Source organism: Bos taurus, chromosome 14 (assembly GCF_002263795.3).
Source record: "Bos taurus isolate L1 Dominette 01449 registration number 42190680 breed Hereford chromosome 14, ARS-UCD2.0, whole genome shotgun sequence".
Lineage (NCBI taxonomy): Eukaryota > Metazoa > Chordata > Mammalia > Artiodactyla > Bovidae > Bos > Bos taurus.
The window spans coordinates 76,025,135-76,048,431 of NC_037341.1; the positions used below are offsets into that span (position 1 = coordinate 76,025,135).

The 23,297-nt window shown below is 39.7% G+C and overlaps 1 protein-coding gene across 1 annotated transcript in view; it reads left to right on the forward strand.

Moving 5' to 3' along the window:
* The window catches only part of CNGB3 (cyclic nucleotide gated channel subunit beta 3), a 189,631-nt gene that overhangs the window by 110,740 nt on the left and 55,594 nt on the right, over positions 1–23,297 (forward strand). The window contains exons 9-12 of the mRNA XM_015474554.3: positions 3,210–3,274; positions 4,009–4,131; positions 17,791–17,932; positions 22,494–22,653. Of these exons, the coding sequence (XP_015330040.2) occupies positions 3,210–3,274; positions 4,009–4,131; positions 17,791–17,932; positions 22,494–22,653 (490 nt within the window). The remainder of the gene's footprint in view (positions 1–3,209; positions 3,275–4,008; positions 4,132–17,790; positions 17,933–22,493; positions 22,654–23,297) is intronic.

Consider the following 23,297-nt stretch of genomic DNA (forward strand, 5'->3'; position numbering starts at 1 on the left):
TAATAATGGAAATCTTCAAGTAATTTAAAATATCCCAATTGTTTCCAAAAAACTGTCCTCCCTTTTTCTGCCCTCATCAATGCTATAAATTTTAAAAACTGAATGAAGGGAAAACATCATTATTTCTACTGATAAAAGTTGCTTGCTCTTGGTTGTTTTGAGTCTGTACCTCATAACAGGTATTTTAAAAATAGGAATGCTTTTGTATTTCTAAATACAGCTATAATTATGAATGAATATTTTATAAATCTATTCTTTTCCACTTGTCACTTTTTATTACATAGTCACTGAATGCTTGGAACACTGGGTTTAAAATGAGGGTGTCAGATGAGATGACCGCTAAGCTATCTTACTCATCTAAAATTCTACAATTATAGAAAAATGCAAACACTTTTGCATAACAAAAGTATTTATATAGTTAGAGCTCAAATGTTCATTGAGAGGGAACTAGTTAAATCGCAGTACCTCTATACAGTAGAAGACTTTGTAATGTAAAAATAAAGAGGGAGTTTTCTGTGAACTGGTAGAGAACAACCTCCAAGATAAAACAACAAAGTTAAGGAAAAAATGTTAGTTACAAAACAGTTTATAGAACAATGTTAAGTCTTGCAACAGAAAGAGAATATATTCTATGTTTCTGTATTATGTAAACAGTGGACAACTACAAAAAAAAATCGAATAAAAATGGTTAACTGAGGCTGGAGAGGAAATCAGGATGCATAGGGGCAGGAATGGGGCTTCCTTTCCTAGCGGTAAAGAATCCACCTGCCAGTGCAGGAGACATAAGAGACTCGGGTTCGATCCCTGGGTCAGGAAGATCTCCTGGAAGAGGGCACAGAAGCCCACTCCAGTGTTCCTGCCTGGAGAATCTCACAGACAGAGGAGCCTGGCGGGCTGCAGTCCACAGGGCCACAAAGAGTTGAACAATACTGAAATGACTTAGCAGGCAGGCACGGGGGCAGAATAGAAGAAAAGACTTTGAAGGTGTGCATTTCTTACTGTTCTTGAACTGTATTAATAAATTACCTATTGATAAAGATTCTAAGATATAAATATTTTATAACTCATAGCTTTATCAGGTACCTAAAATGAGTCTGAGAAGAGTCAGCATGTGGAATTTTGTACAAATCTTTAATAATAGCAATAGTAGCTTGCATTCCCAAAGACAGCCTTCTTAAAAGGAATACCACAGATTCTTTCAGTTTTAGGCGATTATCTCTTTGACACTTTGGGAAGACAAGACGGCTTAACCTGGAGACTCGAGTGGATCCTGACGCAGCAGCAACTGCTGTTTGCTGGGTCCGTGCTCGGTGCTACACACTTTGTTGAACTTTTATTCATTGTCTCATTTATTCCTCCAAACAAGCTCTTTCTGGAGATGAAAATGAGAATAAGCAGGGTTAAGAAAATCTGTCCAGACACGCAGCTGGTGAGTGGCAGTATCTGGAGTCTATCGCATATTTTTTGACTCCAAAGTCTTTACTATCATCAGATGAGCAAATGAACTTCAGGCTAAAAGGCTGTCTTTCCACATTCATGATTTTTCCACATCAAGAGGGATGTTACTCTATAGTCTCACACACTCAAGACTATTCTAGGGACTTCTGTTTTGACCACAGGGTGTGGGTCTAGACTGAGTAGAATTTAACATTCCTGGCAGCTTGGTGGGCTGGCCATCCATCATCAATTTTCTAGTGTCAAATGGACATTTCAGGAGCCCACTTCTCAGATGAGCAACTTTTAGAGAGTCTCTGGTTCCTATGGATTGGGGAGTTTTGTATCATAATAAAATCTTATAAAATGCTAGCTCTTCACACCCCATCTTTGCATCCCTATGGTGTCCAAAAGCTCACTATCTGTAGTAGGTTTTTAAAATCTAGGAAGTCCTGAAAGTCAGCATTAATCTTCTTATCATAGCCCCACAGTCCAGCCATTTCCACAGAAGCGTGTCATTTTAGTGTGCGGTTCTCTAGAGAAAATATCATTTGTCTACCCCCAAAGTATATATGAAAAAACAAATTAAGAATATGAATTTTCTCTACAGTGAACACTTAAGCAAAACTTTAAAATGTGTCTTTGTGCAAGCTTCTATCAAGAGCACAGTAAACAAGTTACCACAAATGGAAATTATCTTAATCTGAGTGCTGAATGGATGTTTCCTACTCAGGAATTCTAGAAAAACAAATCGTTTGTGCATATTCCGAGATTAGTAGTCATTGCTATTACACCTGTTTTCTAGTTCCCAAATGTTCTGTTACAGTCATACCTGCATTGGATGAAATTTTGAACCAAATACTCTTTGAACTTAATAACCTCTCATAGCCCTTCCAATCTGTAAGGTCCTATGAGTCTAAGCATATTATATGATTAAATGCATGAAGTCATGTAAGCATGCAGCCTCTTTTGGAGTCATGTTCTCTGATGTCCTCATTTTACAGATGAGGAAAGTGAAATACAGAAATATTAAGTGACTTTTCCAAGGTCACACAGTTAATAAATGGAAGAGAAGAGATTGGTGTTCAGCTCTGCATTTCATGCTCTTGCATTTTACAGCCTATAAATTAAAAGAGAAAGTAGAGGATGCATGTAGGGAGTATCTGCTGAGATGGAAGTGGGTGTAAGCACAAGAAAACCTTGAGGCAAATTGCAACTGTTCAGATGCATCTAAACCCACTGTATCTTTGAACAGCGTCAAGGATAGAAAACAATGCTAACAGTTACTGGACTTTAAATTTTGTTGAAATAAATACACAATTAATGCAGCTTGCTTATATGTAATGCCAGTGTTGAGCACCAGGACTTAACACCTGTTTGTGACTTGAATGTATTTTATTATTCTTCTCCTATTTTACTTATATTTTGAAGGGAGGTGTGATTTTTAATTATTGTGAAACAAAGTTCCACTATATGCTTTAAAAAGAAAAAAGGAAAGAAATGTTTTTAAGCTTGATTTTCTAAAAGCATTACAAATAAGACATAACTAGAGAGCAGAAATGAAAAAAAAGCAAGAAGCTCTATAAGTTTGGCACCTTGCTAAAATGCACTGCCCAGAGGAAAACACCACTAAACAGATCTCAGTTTTTGTTTAAGACATGAATATAATTATTTTCAGTAGCAAATAAAGTCTATTTCATATTGTTTTATTTAAATGTAAGAGATGTATTTAAGACTAACACACTTTTGGATTCCTTTGCTTGTTTCGTACACAGTACTCTTCATTTTTTGAGTTTAACCATCACCTCGAGTCTATAATGAACAAGGCGTACATTTACAGGTAAAGTATAACTCAGTGTACTTTGGGGCTGGGAGAGAGCGCAGTGCTATGACATTTTAGACAGAATTGGGGACGAATATGGCCTCCCTGCAAGAGAGTAAGGAATAATCTCAGATTTGGGGCTATGTAGAATATTGGGTTATGTTCTAAAACAGATCTGAACACTTCAAAGTGAGAAGAAAGTATGAAACTTAGATTTAGAAGAATACCTGACAAAAAAAAAAGAGGGCATATTACCTGCTTCCCTCAGAACAAGGTCAGAGAAATGTGTTCTTTTCCAAGCTGACTTTACATCCCTCTCCTGACAATTCATTCCAATCTGAATTTTCATTCATTCGCTGTTCTGAACTTAACTTGCCCAGAGACCTCTAGTCAGTCAACTGTAGCATGAAGTCCCATGAGCTTTTCGGAGATACCCAGTGAAATCAGCATGGTGTATTTTATGGAACTCAGACTGGAGAGGTGACCCTGGAGACATGTCTTTCAGGGAACTGACTCATGCCATCTGTGAGAAGAGAAGAGGTTTTTTTTCCACTCTGTCAGTCCCAGTCAAGAGACTGAAGCCTGAAAACCTGTGATGGCAGCATCATTTTATACTGTACTAATGAGAGCTAACAGTTCACAAATTTAAAGCAAGGAGATTCAGCAGAGACTTTAAGAAAAAGAAAATGTTAAAATAGGCTGTATTCCAGAACCAACACAAAGCCTCACTTTGCACTTCTTCTCGTTGACAGAGTAATTCGAACAACTGGATACTTGCTGTTTACGCTGCACATTAATGCTTGTATGTATTATTGGGCTTCAAACTATGAAGGAATTGGAAGTACCAGATGGGTGTATGATGGTGAGGGAAACAAGTGAGTTTTATTTTTTTTTATTTTTTTATTTATTTTTGATTGGAGGATGATTGCTTTACAATGTTGGGTCGGCTCTGCTGTACAGCAGTGTGGATCAGCCACGAGTGTACATGTAACCCCTCCCTCTTGAACCTCCCCCGTCCAGCCTCACCCCACCCCCAGGTCATCACAGAGCACCAGGCTGAGCGCCTCTGTGCCACAGCCGCCTCCCAGAGCTAGGAGCGTCTACTGCGCGCACCCCCAGGTCATCACAGAGCACCAGGCTGAGCGCCTCTGTGACACAGCCGCCTCCCAGGAGCTAGGAGCGTCTATTGCGCGCATAGTAACGTGTATATCTCACTCTTGCGCTCAGTTCACCCCGCCCTCTCCTTCCCTCCCGTGTTCACAAGTCTGTTCTCTACGTCTGCGTGCAGGGTAAGCGTTCCTTTTGAAGGAAACTTTTACTGACTCTTCTTAACTTCTGTTCCAGTGGGAGTTTTCGTAAGCCAGTGTTTTTGAAACTGTAAAGCACAGTCCATTAGTGGACAGTAAAAACTCTGTAGAAAGTCAGTATGCTTTTGAGTGAGAGAGGGTAGAATAAATAGAGGATGACAGAGTAGAAAATAGGCTGTCATTCCTAGTAGGGGTGTGTTGTGTGTGCGTGTGTGTGTGTGCATCTGTGTGTGTGTGTGCGTGTGTGTGCATTCACGTCCGTGTGTGTGTGTGTGTGCGCGTGCATGTGCGCATCTGTGTGTGTGTGTGTGCGTGTGCTTGTGTGTGGGTGTGGGGGTGTGTGTGTGTGTGTGTCCTGAGTTGACCTGTAAAATTCATTTCTTATTCTGGATCAAGATCAGAGAAGTTGGGAAGCCTCTGCTATAGATAACGGAGTGGTAAAGTAACTTTTAATAATTCCAACGCCAATGTTAGTAATGAACAATGTTAATTATTTGGAAGGCAGGTGCAATGACTAATTAGTTTACCACTGAAGGGTTTTATGGGTTATGAGTCAGCTATAACCACTAACTCAATTAAATGCTTACAGATCATAAACTAAACTTAGGATAAAGTTTAAACAAGGATCATAAACTAAACTTGATAATTAGACGTGCAAGTACTTCGAGATTAAAAGAGATTATCTGAAAATTTTGGTGCAGTAGAATCACAACTCAATAATGGCAGCTGAGTTATTTAATAGTGAAATTTTTGGTAGACATAAAGGCCTGGCATAAAGTGGCCGCCACTGACTTTCTGCTCCAGTGAAATGAGTTTGAGCATACTGTAAGGCAATGTCCTTACTGGAAAATAGCGGGTCCCAGCATGATTTTGAAGGGCAACTCACAGCAGCCTTGGGAAGGAAAGCAATTACAGGAGGGAGGAAAGATAACTCACGGAATTACACACCAGCTAGAGTGAGCAGGATCTGAATGAGGGATGGTAACAACATTTTTTGAACTTTTAGCCAGAACTAATTTAAAAATTTAAAGTCATAGGGCCCACTGACTGGGAAACTACACACACACACACAGCAACAGAAGAAAGTTTATAACCAAATCTATAAGTAATTTCCTTTAGAAACTACATATGTATTCAGCTTAATATAACTATGTAGAAAACTGATTAAGATACCAACTATATTAAATATTGTCTGCTGCTGCTGCTGCTGCTAAGTCGCTTTAGTCGTGTCCGACTCTGTGCAACCCCATAGAAGGCAGCCCACCAGGCTCCCCCATCCCTGGGATTCTCCAGGCAAGAACACTGGGGTCGGTTGCCATTTCCTTCTCCAATGCATGAAAGTGAAAAGTGAAAGTGAAGTCGCTCAGTCGTGTCTGAACCTTAGCATGGACTGCAGCATACCAGGCTCCTCTGTCCATGGGATTTTCCAGGCAAGAGTACTGGAGTGGGGTGCCATTGCCTTCTCCAAAATATTGTCTAGAAGTATATAATTCAATATCATCAGATGCATGAGTCTGATTACTGTTTTACTCAAATTAGAAAATTTTCTGCCGTCTAGAAAGAGGAGAGCTATTTCTCTCTTCATCCCTGGATGCCTCTCTGCAGCATTTTTAGAGAATATGTCTTGCTCTCAGTGCTTAGAATATTAAGTATACAGCACACGCTTAGTATATGCAGGTCTTAGAGAAGACAAGAAGGGAGTTTCTTCAGTCTTTCTCTTCCTTCTCGCCTTCTTTAAATACCTAACATATACTGAGTGTATGAAAGAGAGAGAAAGGAAAGAAAAAAGGAAGGAGCAATTAAATTTATATTATTATAATAAGAAGAAAGAAACCTCAGCTTTGACCCATAAGAAGCTAAAGCTAAAGTGTGCTAATATTTTAGACATCTAATTCCAGCTATAGTGTAGACCAGATATTCAAAATGCCCTCTCACTAAAATACAAGAAGATAACCTACTTGAAATGTTTGTTGTATTAGGTATTGTAATTACTTGTTATAAGACACATTTCTATATAACATATTACAACAGTTCCCAACGATTGCTAAATTCTTTAGAAAGTAAAAGGAATCTCTGAAATCTAAAAAAAAATTATGTGTCCTGAAGCTGGAGTTGAGTGGTAAGATTATCAGTAAAGAATAGAAATAGAGAGGATAAATTCTTAATCATTAGAAGAAAAAAAATGGTGAGATGCTAAAACAATTTAAAATATATTAGTTCAGTTCAGTTCAGTCGCTCAGTCATGTCCGACTCTTTGCAACTCCATGAACTGCAGCATGCCAGGCCTCCCTGTCCATCACCAACTCCCAGAGTCTACTCAGACTCATGTCCATCGAGTCGGTGATGCCACCCAGCCATCTCATCCTCTGTCGTCCCCTTCTCCTCCTGCCCCCAATCCCTCCCAGCATCAGAGTCTTTTCCAATGAGTCAACTCTTCGCATGAGGTGGCCAAAGTACTGGAGTTTCAGCTTTAGCATCATTCCTTCCAAAGAACACCCAGGACTGATCTCCTTTAGGATGGACTGGTTGGATCTCCTTGCAGTCCAGGGACTCTCTCAAGAGTCTTCTCCAACACCACAGTTCAAAAGCATCAATTCTTACTGATAAAATATATCAGTAAGCAGAATAAGTTAGTATGGACTAAATTCACCAGCTGAAAGAGATTATCAAACTATATCAGTCAAAATAGACTTCGAAACAAAAATTATTTTAGGGAAAAATAAGTCACCATATAATGGTAATAGTTTCGATTCACCATCAGTATTTCCCAGTTCTAAATGTGTAATGCACCTAATGCAAAATAGTTACAGTGAGTCAAAGAAACTTGCAGAGCAAAAATTACTAGAAGGAAGAGAAACTGGCAAACACACCATCAAAGTCTGAGACATCACACAACTATTAACCGATCGAGCACCAAAGACAGTAAAGATAAAAGATTTGAGAACCTCATTAATAAGCTTGTATTAGGAGATGCAAATGGAACCTTGTACCAAAGAATTAGAAGCTACTCATCCTTTTACAAAAATTTTTATTGTTATAGTTGCTGTACAATATTATGTAAGTTATAGATGTACAATACAGTGAGTCATAATTTTTAAAGGTTGTGGTCCATTTATAGTTATTGTAAAATATTGACTATATTCCCCACATTGTACAATATATTCTTATGCTTATTTTATATGTAATAGCTTGTACTTCTCAATTCCCTGTCCCCACATTGCCCCTCCTTCCCTCCCTCACTCCACTGGAAACCCCTAGTTTGTCCTCTGTGTCTGTGAGTCTGCTTCTTTTTTGTTATATTCACTAGTTTGTTGTATTTTTTTGAATTCCTCATAGAAATGATATCATACAATATTTGTCTTTGATCCATTTCACTTAGTATAATACCCTCCAAGTATATCCATGCTGCTGCAAATGGCAGGATTTCGTTCTTTGTCATAGCTGGGTGGTATTCCACTGTGTCTGTACGGAAAAGATGTGTCCGTCTTCTTTAACCAATCATCTATTAACGGACACTTAGGTTGCTTCCATATCTTGACAATTGTAAACAACACTGCTATGAACATTGGGGTGCATCTCAGATTAGTGGGTTTTTTGGATATATACCCAGGAATGGAATTGCTGGGTCATATGATAGTTCTATTTTTAGTTTTTTTGAGAAACCTCTGTACTATTTTCCATAGCAGCTATACCAATTTACATTACTACCAATAGTGTACAAAGGTTTCCTTTTCTCCTCATCCTTGCCAGCATTTGTTATTTTTGTTCTTTTTGATGATAGAAATTCTAAGATGTATGAGGTGATATCTCCTTGTGATTTTGATTTACATTTCCCTGATGGTTAGCAATGTTGAGCATCTTTTCATGTGTCTATAGGCCATCCTCAAAAGCAGAGACATTACTTAGCCAACAAAGGTCCGTCTAGTCAAGGCTATGGTTTTTCCAGTGGTCATGTATGGATGTGAGAGTTGGACTGTGAAGAAGGCTGAGTGCCGAAAAATTGATGCTTTTGAACTGTGGTGTTGGAGAAGACTCTTGAGAGTCCCTTGGACTGCAAGGAGATCCAACAAGTCCATTCTGAAGGAGATCAGCCCTGGGATTTCTTTGGAAGGAATGATGCTAAAGCTGAAACTCCAGTACTTTGGCCACCTCATGCGAAGAGTTGACTCATTGGAAAAGACTCTGATGCTGGGAGGGATTGGGGGCAGGAGGAGAAGGGGACGACAGAGGATGAGATGGCTGGATGGCATCACTGACTCGATGGACGTGAGTCTGAGTGAACTCCGGGAGTTGGTGAGAGACAGGGAGGCCTGGCGTGCTGCGATTCACGGGGTCACAAAGAGTCGGACACGACTGAGAGACTGATCTGATCTGATAGGCCATCTGCATTTTCTCTTTGGAAAAAGAAGCCACTCATTCTTCTTAATCATTCATGATAGATTACAAAAAAGTGGTCTTTTTCTAGCCCAAAGAGCAAGTTTCGATACATTTTTCAGCCTTGCTATCAAACAGCTGCATTCTCTGCTCCTTTAGACAGGAGGGTTCTCACCCAAAACCAAAGCTCTAATAATCCTCTTGAAAGTGAAAGTGAAAGTTGCTCAGTCGTGTCCAACTCTTTGCAACCCCATGGACTATAAAGTCCATGGAATTCCCCAGGCCAGAATACTGGAGTGGGTAGCCTTTCCCTTCTCAGGGGATCTTCCCAATCCAGGGATCAAACCCAGGTCTCCCGCATTGTAGGCGGATTCTTTACCAGCTGAGCCACCAGGGAAGCCCAATAATCCTCTTACCAAGTGTCAGGGACACATCCTTACCAAGAAAATGCCTTTAAAAGTAGCAAATGTGTGTGTGCTGTTTTATTTTTATATATATATATATGTATATGTGTATATATATATTATGTATAAATAATTGTTCTTCTTATCGTTTAGTCGCCCAGTTGCGTCCGACTCTTTACGACCCCATGGTCTGCAGCATGCCAGGCCTCCCTGTCCCTCGCCATCTCCCAGAGTTTACCTAGTGGCTAAGACTCTGCACTCCAATGCAGGGGGCCTGGGTTTGACCCCTAGTAGGGGAACTAGATCCCAAATGCCCCAACTGAGACTCGGCACAGGCAAATAAAATGATAATAAATAATTTGTAAAGGGCAGTTGTTAATACACCTGCATTTCCCACAGTTTTAAAGCAGCACCTGCCTCTTCTCTTACTTCATATTACTCTTTGACCTCAAAAGCGTGAAGCCTTTTTTTAGTTAACCCTTGTGATGGCTCCTGACGACATATAATTTGGAGGTTGCTTATGAGATCACTGGACTTGTGAACCTTGTCCTAGTTAGAATTATGCAGCAACTGTAGGGTGTAAGTGAAGCACTGTGAACATTTAAAATAAGAGGCATGTATTACTATTCTATTAATCTTCATCAAAATAACAATGTCTGTTCATTTCAGTAGAAGACAAGAGGTTATTTTCATTTATACTAAGTACATGGCAGCCTTCATCTGACTGTGAAATATGACAAAGCAGGAAAGGGCTTACTTAGCTCAAAATCAGAACATAAGCTGCTGCTGTTCCTAAATCATGCCCAACTCAGACCACATAGACTGCAGCACGCCAGGCTTCCCTATCCTTCACTGTCTCCTGGAGTTTGATTGGAGGGAGGTTATCCAAGTATCTCATCCTCTGTCTCCCCCTTCTTCTCCTGCCTTCAATCTTCCCCAGCATCGGGGTCTTTTCCAATGAATTGGCACTTCACATCAGGTGGTCGAAGTATTGGAACTTGAGCAAAATATTTAGGACTGATCTCCTTTAGGATGGACTGGTTGGATCTCCTTTCAGTCCAAGGGACTCTCAAGAGTCTTCTCCAGCACCACAGTTCAGGGGCATTAATTCTTCGGTGCTCAGCCTTCTTTGTGGTCCAACTCTCACATCTGTACATAACTACTGGAAAAAACCATAGCTTTAATTGTAAGGACCTTTGTCAGCAAAATGATGTCTCTGCTTTTTAACATGCTGTCAAGATTTGTCATAGCTTTCCTTCCAAGGAGCACGTATGTTTTAATTTCATGCTGCAGTCACCATTCACAGTGACCTTGGTGCCCAAGAAGATAAAATTTGTCACCATTTCCACTTTTTTCCCTTTTATTTACCAGGAAGTGATGGGACCAGACACCATGATCTTTAAGCCAGTTTTTTCACTCGCCTTCATCCTCATCAAGATATTCTTTAGTTCCTCTTCATTTTCTGCCATTAGAGAAGTATCATCTGCATATCTGAGGTTGTTGATATTTCTGCTGGCAATCTTGATTCCAGCTTGTGATTCCTCCAACCTGGTATTTCACGTGATGTACTCTGCATAGAAGTTAAACAAGCAGGGGGACAAAATACAGCCTTGACTTACTCCTTTCTCAATTTTGAACTACTCTGTTGTTCCATGTCCAGTTCTAAGTGTTCTTATCTGCATGCACGTTCCTCAGCAAACCCATAAGGTGATCTGATACTCCCAGCTCTTTAAGAATTTTCCACAATTATTTGTGATCCACACAGTCAAAGGCTTTCATATCATCAATAAAGCAGAAGTAGATGTTTTTCTGGGATTCCCTTACTTTCTCTATGATCCAATGAATGTTGGCAATTTGATCTCTGGTTCCTCTGCTTTTTCTAAACTCAGCTTGTACACCTGGAAGTTCTCAGTTCATGTACTGTTGAAGTCTAGTTTGAAGGATTTTGAGCATTATCTTGCTAGCGTGTGGAATGAGCACAATTACACAGTAGTTTGAACATTCTTTGGCATTGCCCTTCTTTGGGATTAAAATGAAAACTGACCTTTTCCAGTCCTATGACCACTGCTGAGTTTTCCCAATTTGCTTGCATATTTGAATGCAGCACTTTAACAGCATCATCTTTTAGAATTTTAAATAGCTCAGCTGAAATTCCATCATCTCAACTAGCTTTGTTTGTAGTAATGCTTCCCAAGGCCCACTTGACTTCACACTCCAGGATGTCTGGCTCTAGGTAAGTGATCACACCATCATGGCTATCCAGGTCATTAAGACCTTTTTTATATAGTTCTGTGTATTTCTTGCCACCTCTTCTTAATCACTTCTGCTTCTGCTAGGGCCTTACTGTTTCTGCCTTTTATCATGCCCATTCTTGCATAGAATGTTCCCTAGATAGCTCCAGTTTTCTTGAAGAAATCTCTAGTCCTTCCCATTCTACTGTTTTCCTCTATTTCTTTGCACTGTTAACTTCAGAAGGCTTTCTTATCTCTCCTTGCTATTCTCTGGAACCCTGCATTCAGTTGGGTGTATCTTGCCTTTCTCCCTTGCCTTTTGCTTCTCTTCTTTTCTCATCTATTTGTAAAGCCTCCTCAGACAACCACTCTGCCGTCTTGCATTTCTTTTCCTCGGGGATGGTTTTGATCAATGCCTCCTGTACTATGATATTCACCTCTGTAGTTCTTCAGACATGCTGTCTACCAGATCTGATCCCTTAAATTTATTCATCACCTCCACTGTATAATCGTAAGACATTTGATTTAGGTCATACCTAAATGGCCTAGTGGCTTTCCCTACTTTCTGCAATTTAAGCCTAAATTTTGCAATAAGGAGTTCATGATCTGAGCCACAGTCAGGTCCTGGTCTTATTTTTGCTGCCTGTATAGAGCTTCTCCACCTTTGGCTGCAAAGAATATAATCAATCTGATTTTGGTATTGACCACTTGGTGATATCTCTGTGTAGAGTCATCTCTTGTGTTATTGGAAGAGGGTATTTGCTATAACCAATGTGCTCTCTTGGCAAAACTGTTAGCCTTTGCCCTGCTTCATTTTGTACTCCAAGGCCAAATTTGCCTGTTACTCCAGGTATTTCTAAACTTCCTAGTTTTGCATTTCAATCCTCTATGATGAAAAGGACATCTTTTTTAGTGTTAGGTCTTGTTGGTCTGCATAAATCAGTCAACTTCAGCTTTTTGGCATTTGTGGTTGGGGCATAGATTTGGATTACAGTGATGTTTAATTGTTTGCCTTGGAAATGAGCCAACATCTTTCTGTTGTTTCTGAGGTTGCATCCAAGTACTGCATTTTGGACTCTTTTGTTGACTATGAGGGCTACTCCATTTCTTCTAAGGGATTCTTGCCCACGGTAGTAGATATCCTGGTCATCTGAATTAACTTTGCCCACTCCTGTCCGTTTTAGTTCACTGATTCCTAAGATGTCAGTGTTCACTCTTGTCATCTCTTGCTTGACCATGTCCAATTACAACATTTTGGGTTCTTATGCAATGCTCTTTACAGCATCGGACTTTACTTTCACCACAAGACACATCCACAACTGAACATCGTTTCAACCTTGGCTCAGCTGTTTCGTTTTTTCTGGAGCTATTAGTAATTTCCCCCCACTCTTCCTCCATAGCATATTGGACACCTTCCAATCTGGGGGCTCATCTTCTGGTGTCATATCTTTTTGCCTTTTCATACTGTCCATGGGGTTCTCCACGCAAGTATAATGGAGTGGTTTGCCATTCCTTCCTCCAGTTATTTGGTATCCAGAAATGTTCCCAGTCTCCCTTTATCCATATATACCACAATTTATTTATTTTCTGATACAAATTTCCCAATGTGCAAAAATTTCTTAACAAATCCCTAACCTCAATCCCCGACACATAAATCATCAAATGAACGAGTGAAAGAGCAAGCAAGTGTGTCATGGGAATCATAACTCCAGATGGGGTGAAGAAGGAGTCGGAATGTCCATACTTTAGTGCTCAGGAAATTTGGGATAACTTACTCCCTTCCCTTTGTACATGAGGAAGATGAGACAAGGGTAAATGAAGTTATTAAGTCAGGGTCCCCTAGATACTTCAGTTCAGACACTAGCAGAAAAAGAAAGAAAGAGTGGTCTTTACACTAGACATTTAGACCCCCTCAAATGCATCACAGCCACTCCAGAACAGCAGATCGGCAGACCAGAAGGGAGATGAAAGGCAGCTGGTGGCGTGACAGGGAGGAGTCCGCATGGGGATTGCATGGACGTAATCACAGATGCAGCCTCCCACATTCTTCAGTCTTGGGTTTGCAAGACCTTCCACTTATTCTTTCACAACGTTTAACAAATATTATTCAGCTCCTATTTGTCATGCCTGTTGTTGAGGAGTTTATCTTCTAATGAGACTAGACTCCTAACGTTCTCCTCCAGATTCAGTGTCTTCAGTGAGAAATTTATAGAAACTCGGAACTGGAAGTAAGACAGGTGGAGGTAGTTAAAAGGTTCACTCATAAAGTATGGAATTGGGTACTTTCAAAAGTTGCATGTCCCACTACACATCCACCACATTGGCTAAAATTTTTTAAAACATCATATTCTTGGGTTACACATATAAAGCAACGGAAATCTCATACACGTTTGGAGGGATAAAATCTGACAGTTTGTTTTACAACTAAATATAGCACCTACCTTAAAAACAAAAATTCCAACCCTAAATATTTGCCCAAGAGAACTTAAAAATATATGCCTATGAAAGAACATATATAAGTATATTCATAGAATGTCTATTCATGAGAACCAAAAGCTTGAAACAGTCTAGGTTTTCATCCACAGAAAGATGGATAAACTTACTGTACTGTAGTCATGCAAGGGATATTGCTTAGCAGTAAAAATGAATAAACACACAAAAACCCAGCTAAATCTCAAAAACATTATTCTGAGTGAAAGACATCTTACACAACCATGTACACATGTGTGATTTCATTTGTGTGAAATTCTAAAGCAGGCAAAGCTCATCTGAAACAACAGCCACCCCTGGGGGCAGAAACTGACTGGGGAAAAGAAATGAGAGAAATTTCTGGAGTGATGGAAATGTCCTCTGTCTTGATGGGTTTCTGAATTACACAGATGTATGGATTTCTCACAATTCATCAAATTGTGTCAGAAGGTATACTTAAGATTTGTGCTTTCAATGTATGTTCAAGTTTTTTTAAATATCAGTATAGACCTGTAGTAATACATACATATATATATACACACACATATATATTCTGAAGTACTGTATTTAGGAGGAAGTGTCTGTCTGCAAATTACTTTGAAATGCGCCCAAAAATAAGATGGGTTGATGGATGGAAAGTGGAGAAACATGTGACAAAGAAGATAAAGTAAAATGTTCATAATATTAATAACATCTATGCTGTGAATACAAGGGTGAAATTATTTCAGTTTTTTCTGCTTGTTTGAAATATTTCAAAACAAAATGCTGGGGGGAAGTTTCATGTTGCATTTGTTTCACAGAGGAAGAAGTTCTATTTTCATACAAAATGATTTTTTATGGTTTTATGTCAAATTCTGCCTTAGTGCTTTAACTTGAGGATAGCCTATAAGATAGCTCACGTATTAAATCAGCCAGACAGAATCTCCTTGAAAAGATCTATCTGCCCAGGGTGTAAATATTAGAGGTGGACACACTTGACTAATTAAGCTAATCCTGGAAGATCAATATGGTGCCATCTAATTAAATTACAAATCTTACCTCTGGTTGTGCATGCCTGGATATAAGACATGACTGAGAAAAGAATTCCAAGGTAAACCACAAAGCATCAGGACAGAAAACTTCCAATTAACATTGCAGGCTTTTTCATCATGAAAAAAATGGTTCAAGGCTGACCCTTCAGATTTGGAAAATCAATGCCTAAATTTTACACTTGTTATTTTCTAACATCTGTAAATAAGAAAGTAAGAGAAAGCAATTCCTGTGTTTGTTCCTCTCAATACTAGAGGGACTTTGTAGGGCATAGTAATCCCAACAGTTGGAATTGGCTACGTAGGGAGAGAATCTGGTCCGTGTCCCACTCGTGGGTTGCGCTGGGGTCAATAAATTTCCTTAATTCAGAGAGCCGCAGGCCCAGGACTTGTGATCATGCTAAGTCAGGTGATGAGAAATTATAAACTGGAGTTGAAAATTAAATGCAATCCATAAAATTAATTCCACACTTCTGCAAGGCAGTTCTCTCTGACATCCAGTTCACTAGTATCTGTAAGTCCAAGGAAGCTTGTTAGAAAAAATGTTGCAGACTAGTGATACTTTTATTCTCTTGGCACAGTGGTTTCAGATCCTACCAAAGAGTTAATTATTTGTCCGTTCTTGTATGTACCAAATAAAACAAACAACAAGACTCATGTCCTTCAAAAGGTATTGAATTTCAAAACAAGTGATTTCTCTCTAGATCTGTTTTTATTTGAATACTGACTTTAACTGCAGTTTGATTCTTTGTAAACCTCAACTTCTTACTGTTTGAAGATCTGAAAATTATAACCTATTCTCACACACACACACAAAAGGCCATCCAAAAGGCCATCCTTGTTCAAAGACAAATGCACGTTTTCTTAAAGTGCAAAGGTTTATGTGGCACACCCAGATAAGAAATAAAGGACTGACCAGGGCAGAATTCAGTAACAGTGCTGCTTTTCTATGTACTCTGGAAACTAAGATAGCTGGCTGGAACCCACTGAATCTGAATGCCTCTCTGCAACAATATCTGAAAATGGCCTCTATATATAGGACATTTTTCTTCCAGGATTCAGTGGAAATATCTGATCCAGACCATGTTATCAGAGCTATATGGAATATACCAAATAGGCACCTAATTGTGTGGGCTTCCCAGGGGGCTCAGTGGTAAAGAATCCACCTGCCAGCAGGAGACATGGGTTTAATCCCTGGGTCAGGAAGATCCCCTGGAGAAGAAAATGGCAACCCACTCTAATATTGCTGCCAGGGAAACCCCATAGACAGAGGTGCCTGGCTGGCTACAGTCCACGGGGTTGCAGAGAATCGGACACAACTTAACGACTAAACAGCAATAAACAGTATCTAATTATGGACCAAAATTATAATATATATACAATGGGTTGTAATACTAATTTCTCTTCCCACCTCACTCGGGACTCCATGAAACCCTTAGCCACATATAGCCAAGTGAATCTCACATGTTCTGTCCTCATCTTTATCATATTTGTTTTTGTTGCCCTGGTCCCAGATTTTCTTCCCATCTGGGCTATAATGATCTGTCTCTCCATTTGCAATTGCTAAAGTTTAGTACAGAATCTTTATAAAGTATATTTCTGAGCATACTTGGTTTTCTTCAATACTAAATTTCTAGATAAATTAGCTATTACACTCAAGAGTAATTTCCCTTTTAAGATAGAACTCTGTTCTCTGTCTCTGTCATGGTTTATATATTCAATCATATAGTAAGATATGAGTAGAAGAGAGAGGAGGTATATACCCACCTACTCTATCTTCCATCAGTAAAAAAACAGCTGGTTCTAAACTATAAAGGTCTTTTCAATCTCCATAAACCCCCTTGATATCTATGATATCCCTCACTAGTCACTACGAAGTAGTTTAAAGGTAGCCTCACACTTTTCGCTGCTCCTCTCATTGAAAGGTAGATTCAAATATCCCTTCCCTTGAATCTGGCTGGTCTTAGAGACTTGCTTGGCAAATATATGTGGCAAGAGATTAAGACATTATAGGGCTTCTGAGTTACAGGAAGCCTTACAAGCTACTGCCTGAGCTTCTACCACTCGGGGGGAAGCCAGCCAGGCAAGAAGTCCATCTACGCCAAGACTTCCATGCTGTAAGGAAGCTCAAGCTAGCCACACTCACAGGCTGAATGAAAATACACAGCCAGCCCCAGCGGGTGCAACCATCCCAGCTCAGACTGTGAGAGGAGACCACCTGGGTGTTCCAACAGACATGCACGACAGAAGAACTCAGCCAACAGTTGGAACCACGGCCTCAGGACTCTGGCCTCAATCATGTCCCCCCAGCTGTCTCCTGGCATTCAAGTCTCCTGAGGGTTCACTCCTCATGGAGTAGATGAGCCGTCTTGGGGGTCTTCCACAAACATCTGACCCACAGCGTCACAAGCCTAGTGAAATAGTTGCCGCTTCATACCACTAAACTCTAGGGTGACTTGTTCTGCAGGGAGAAATAAGTGGAATGACTAATAGGCACCTTCTTTGGCTTTGTTTAGTCATTTCACAGTGTTTATCAAGAAGTTTACCTTAAAAGAGGAGTTTACATTAATACACACGGTAGTTGCTAATGCTGCTTAAAGATAGGAAATCTTAATTATGAGGGAATGTGTTAAAATCTAGTATTATAGCAATATATTCCCAAGCATAATGGCATTTTAGTGCTATAGTAAAAAGCAAAATGTATATCTTCTCTTTACACAGGTATCTGAGATGTTATTATTGGGCAGTTCGAACTTTGATTACCATTGGGGGCCTTCCAGAACCACAAACTTCATTTGAAATTGTTTTTCAACTGTTGAACTTCTTTTCTGGAGTTTTTGTGTTCTCCAGCTTAATTGGTCAGGTAAATTGAGATGTGAATCCCTAGATACATGATGCTGTCATTTTTGAAAGCCTATCAATTTTTTATAAACTTTACATAGGAAAAATAAAAACCTATATGGTGCTTTTTAAATTTTATTAACTTTCATCTCTTTTAATGAATTGAAGGGGGCTGTAAATGGATCAACATTGCCTTTCCATTTTTAAACTATTAAATCTATCAGAAAACTTGTACACAATGAGTATCTGTTAGACTCTCAGAGAGTCACATTTCTAAGTTTTTCTGAAAACCTTTAGAAACCCTCTTTTTTTTTTACTTAAACTTCAAATATTGTCATAGAATCCCTGGATTAAAGTCAACTTCAGAGGTCATTTAAATCAGAGGTTACCAAATGTCATCTAAATTAATTAAAATCATTGGCCCATAAATGTTTATTATGGCATCTTCTTGTCCTTATTCTTAAGGAATCACAGTCTTGTGAGAAAGTAAATCAAATACCCAAATAACTTTATTGCAAGATGATTGGCATTTGCCAAGGTTAGAGCCCAGCACCTTTGAGATTTCTCAGATCACAAGAAAAAAAAAGCTCAACAGCACAGCGTCTTTAGAATTATACTTCCTTGTAAGGTGCTTTACACACTATATGTCTGAAAGCAAAAAGCCATCTTGAGATTGTAATCACAAAATGATTATTACCACCAGATAAGCGATTGATTCCCACTCACTACACTAACAGTGTTATGAATATGCTTTAACAAAATTTAGCAATGAAAATTATTCCACTCCAGCATTCTTGCCTGGGAAATCTCATGGACAGAGGAGCCCGGCAGGCTATTGCCCATGGGGTCGCAAAGAGTCAGACACGACTGAAGTGACTAAATAACAACAAAAAGCTGATCACAAATAGTCAAAACTCAAATCCTACTTCCATGAATGTCAAGGAGCTGCTAACCATGATAAGTTCCAGAGGGGAGTTTGAAAGCTCTGTATTAGAGCAGAAAAAGGAAGCCTCCCAGGAGGTTTCATGGAGGAGAAAATGTCTTTGCAACATCTTAAAAAAGCAGATAGGATTCGGTAGTTACAGAGAGATAGTTCAATCAGAAACTATGTGTGAAAGATGGCAATAATAAAGCACCATACATGTTTAAGGAAATGGAAGAATACCAGAACAGCTGGAGTGAAAGACACCTGTAAATAAGGTTAGAGACGTAGTAAGGGCCAGATAGTTTAAGGGCTCTGAATGTTGCAGATGTTGAACTTCATCTTAAGGGCAATGGAAAGTCAGCCAGGGAAGAATTTTGAACAAAGAGATTTATGGAAGATCAATCAAAATATAAATTGGAAGGGTTATACTGTTTTAAGGGCTTACCAGGTGGCTCTAGTGGTTTTAAAAAAAAAAATTCTGCCTGCCAATGTAGGAGAAAGAGACACAGGTTTGATCCCTGGGTCAGGAAGATTCCCTGGAGGAGAGCATGGCAAGCCACTCCAGTGTTCTTGCCTGGAGAATCCCATGGACAGAGGAGCCTGGCGGGCTAGAGTCAATAGGGTTGCAAAGAGTCAGGCACAACTGAAGCCACTTAGCATGCATGCACACATAGTGTTTTAAAATAGAGGTTTTATTATCATTTACAGATGGTGAGGGCAACAGATCAGGAGACTATTGACACTGAAAAGATAGTCTGTTATACAAACAGATCCAGGAGGAGATGGTCACTCCTTGCCTAGAGGCCTACTTAGGAGGGAACCAGGAAAGGAACTGATCAAGCAGGGTAACAGCATTTAAGATTGGCAAGTTTGTATCATTTCAACAGGCTCTGGATTGTAGGGACTCTCTCAGTGGCCTGGCACTTGGCCCTGAGGTAATTGCGGCAGGTGGAGAGTAGCCTGGAATATGAGAGCCAGTGAAGAAGCCTGCTGAAGTCAGGGCTCAGGATTGGCTGTTTTGCATATGAAAGGGGCTCTCCTAGTTGAGTTGGTTGCAATCTTCGTGTGCTCAGTTTTGTCCTACTCTTTGCAACCCCGTGGACAGTAGCCCACCAGGCTCCTCTGTCCATGGAATTTTCCAGGCACGAAATACTGGAGTGAGTTGTCATTTCCAGCTCCAGGGGATCTTCCCAATCCAGGGATGGAACCCACATCTCTTGCATCTCCTGCATTGGCAGGCAGTTTCTTTACCACTGTGCCACCTGGCTTAGCTAACTCTGGGAGGGATAGTCCAAGAAATCGAAGCATCAAAATACAAAAAATAAAAACATACGGTGAATACATGCCACTTCAACCTGAACGTGGTAATTGAGTAGAGAGAGAGATTGTAAAGGAAACTCTATTTAGAAAATATTTCAGTTTGGAAGATGAACACTATGCAGTTAAAACTATGAGTATAAATTATCATAATCTTAATGCTTGGGGAGACACATTAACAGTGATTGAAAATAGGAAGTTTGTTTATAGAGAAAGGCAATTAATTTGAATATAAATGCAACTAATTTGAATATAAATGGCAAAGATCATATTATTTTATAACTTCTAAAATCTATGTGAAGTAGCCAGATCTCCTTCAGTATTTTCTCAGTTTTGCAGTTGAGACAACTCTAGTTTGAGGAGATTAAAAAGTATGCCAAATTCATACATGTAATTCAGAAGTCATAAGATAAGACCATATAATATCAATGAAAATAGTAAAATCTGGCATATTTAGCAGTTACTATGCTCAAGGCAATTCTTACAAGATTAAAAAACTATGTCCAGCTCCAGTTAAAATTCCATTCGAAGTGGTCTTTGGACTAAGAGTAGAAGCATCACCTGAGAAATTCAGAATTCAGGCGTCACCCCAAACCTACTGGGTCAGAATTTGCATTTTAATAGTATCTTCAGAAGATTCATATGCACACGAAAGTTTGAAAGCGCTGCTTTATTCCCCACACCACACCTGCCTGTACCTTGACTGTGACATTCCAACTGGATCAGTGAGAACCACCAAGCCACGAAAAAATGGAGTAGAGCCCAAAAGAAAGGTTGAGGCAGGAGATAGAGGTTTGTGCCTTGACTCTCACAGTGAATAAAAGATGCTGAGAAAAACAGAAACAAAAGTCAGAAAGTCCTGAACAGAATCTCCACTGATTCAAAATTCCCACATATAACCATACCAAGAGCTACACCCTAGATAACCACATCCCATTTTAACTGCAATATTCTAGTCTTGAATACAGCTCATAGAGACTGACATTTTCCTCCTCCAATCTGGAACACACATCATAGAATATATGTCTTCTTCACCTATACCATCAAAATCCAGCCTTGCACATAAAGCATTCAGATTACTGTCACTACAAATCCTCTGCCCTCAACACCAATCCATAAGGCTTTTAATTGTCCTTGGGTCCCAATTTAAAACTCTATTAAATCTCCCAACCCAGCCTCTAATATCCCAATTCTCAAGGCCTTAGGTGAGTGGGTAATGTCCATCATTTGTCTAAAATGGCTTGGAAAAAGGGGGTCTAGGAATTGAGGTTGATGATAAATAGCCCTCAAGGCGTAAGTTCAGAACTGGAAAAGGTGTGTACAGTTGACTCTCTGCATAGCTCCTCAGTAGATGCTCCCAACAAGTAGAAGAACCTGTTAACTCTAAAAATGGAAACTGAGGAGGGCATTGCAACAAAAGAGCCATTTTTGATCTATACCTCAAAGAATGAGTGGTTTTTCCATAAGCAGAAAAGGCTCAGCTACTAGAATGAATGAGCGAAGTCTTAAGAGTGTGAAAGCGAGGCCCAGGTTTTCCTCCCTATTATAAACCCACAGTCAAAGCAAATTTACAACCACTCGCTTCCCTCTATGTGAGAGGAAGAGTCGGGCTATATATCTTTTTTGTGCTGAGACCTTAAAGATCAGCTTTTAACCTAGAGTGGGTTTTTATGGCTGAGTTATAAACATCCAAGAGCTAAAACCTGACATTTCCTTAAGTATTGTCACGTCTGTACATGATGTGTCAGTAATTTCAGCACATTTCAACTTTAAGGCTGAATACTTGCCTTAAGCATGATGAGATTTGATTTTATCTGTCTAAACAACACAAAGAGAAGTACAGAGGTTGCAGTTTCATGATGAATTGAGTCCATATAGCCAGCCACACTGCAAAAATCTGTGAAGGATGCTTGCAAAACGAGATTCACCGAAATGGACTAGCCATTCTGCCACGTAATCAATTGCTTTAACTTTCTTTGCACATTTCTTGCATAAGCACAAGCTATATATTTTTAAAATATCAACTAACACCTTTGTAGTAATATGCAAGCTTGCAAAGAAGAACGTGTGCAGTCATATGCATTATGAGACTGAATCCTCACAAAAGCCTCACATGGTAGGTAAAATAGGTTCTACTGTCCTCGTTGGGTCAGAAAGGATATGATTTGTCCAATATCTAATCAGTGAATGGTTGAAAGTAAGACCCAGTATCAGTGTGTTAAAAGATCAGGTGATCAGCATTAGAATGGACTGTGTCATGTGAGAACTCAATTCACCTGGGCTTACAGTAACTCTTCCACTTCCTCTGCTGGGTGTGGAGTGACCATATTTGTGGTTTTAGATGCAAGACGTAATTGGGGCGGCTACAGCCAATCAGAACAACTTCCGCATCTGCATGGATCATACCATTGCCTATATGAATACTTATTCCATTCCTAAGACTGTGCAGAATCGGGTCCGGACTTGGTATGAATATACGTGGGCCTCTCAAAGAATGCTAGGTAAGCATTGGGAATTACTGATTAAGTCCCTGTAAACCGTGTCCCATAATGAAAATCCTGTAAGGCAGCAGCAGAGACTAATTGGATTTGAACAAAAGATTGGGAAACAACTAAATAATCTTTAAAGCACTCACTTAATATCATGGGATTTTTCCTCAAATCAAACATAACTTACTGATTATGCAAATCCTGGAAGGCTTGCTAAATTTTCTTTAGTGTCCAACAGATGCTAGATATTACACACATTACCTCATCTAATCTTCACCCAGAAAAATGGGGGAAATTAGGCGTTACCAACCCCCTTTTAGGAGACAAGGAAATGGAGGCTCCTAACTGAAAAAAAATTGGCCAAGGGCACAGAGCCAGCAAATGGCCTATACTGAGCTCAGATGTGCACCTGTTCTCCAAACCCTTGCTGTCTCTGCAATATCATCCTCTTCCCAGAGCTCAGCGCTCAGAGCAGCGATCTTTCAGGCCACTCTCAGCTGCAGGTCTCTACCAGGAGACCCTTAATCATTCACCGTGTCTACTGTTAGTACCATAGCACTGGAGGTAAAAGTAACACTTACTAAAAGATATAAAGTAAGTTAAAGATAATGTGCTACTTAACAATAATCAGATTCAACTTCTAGTTTGCACCTCAC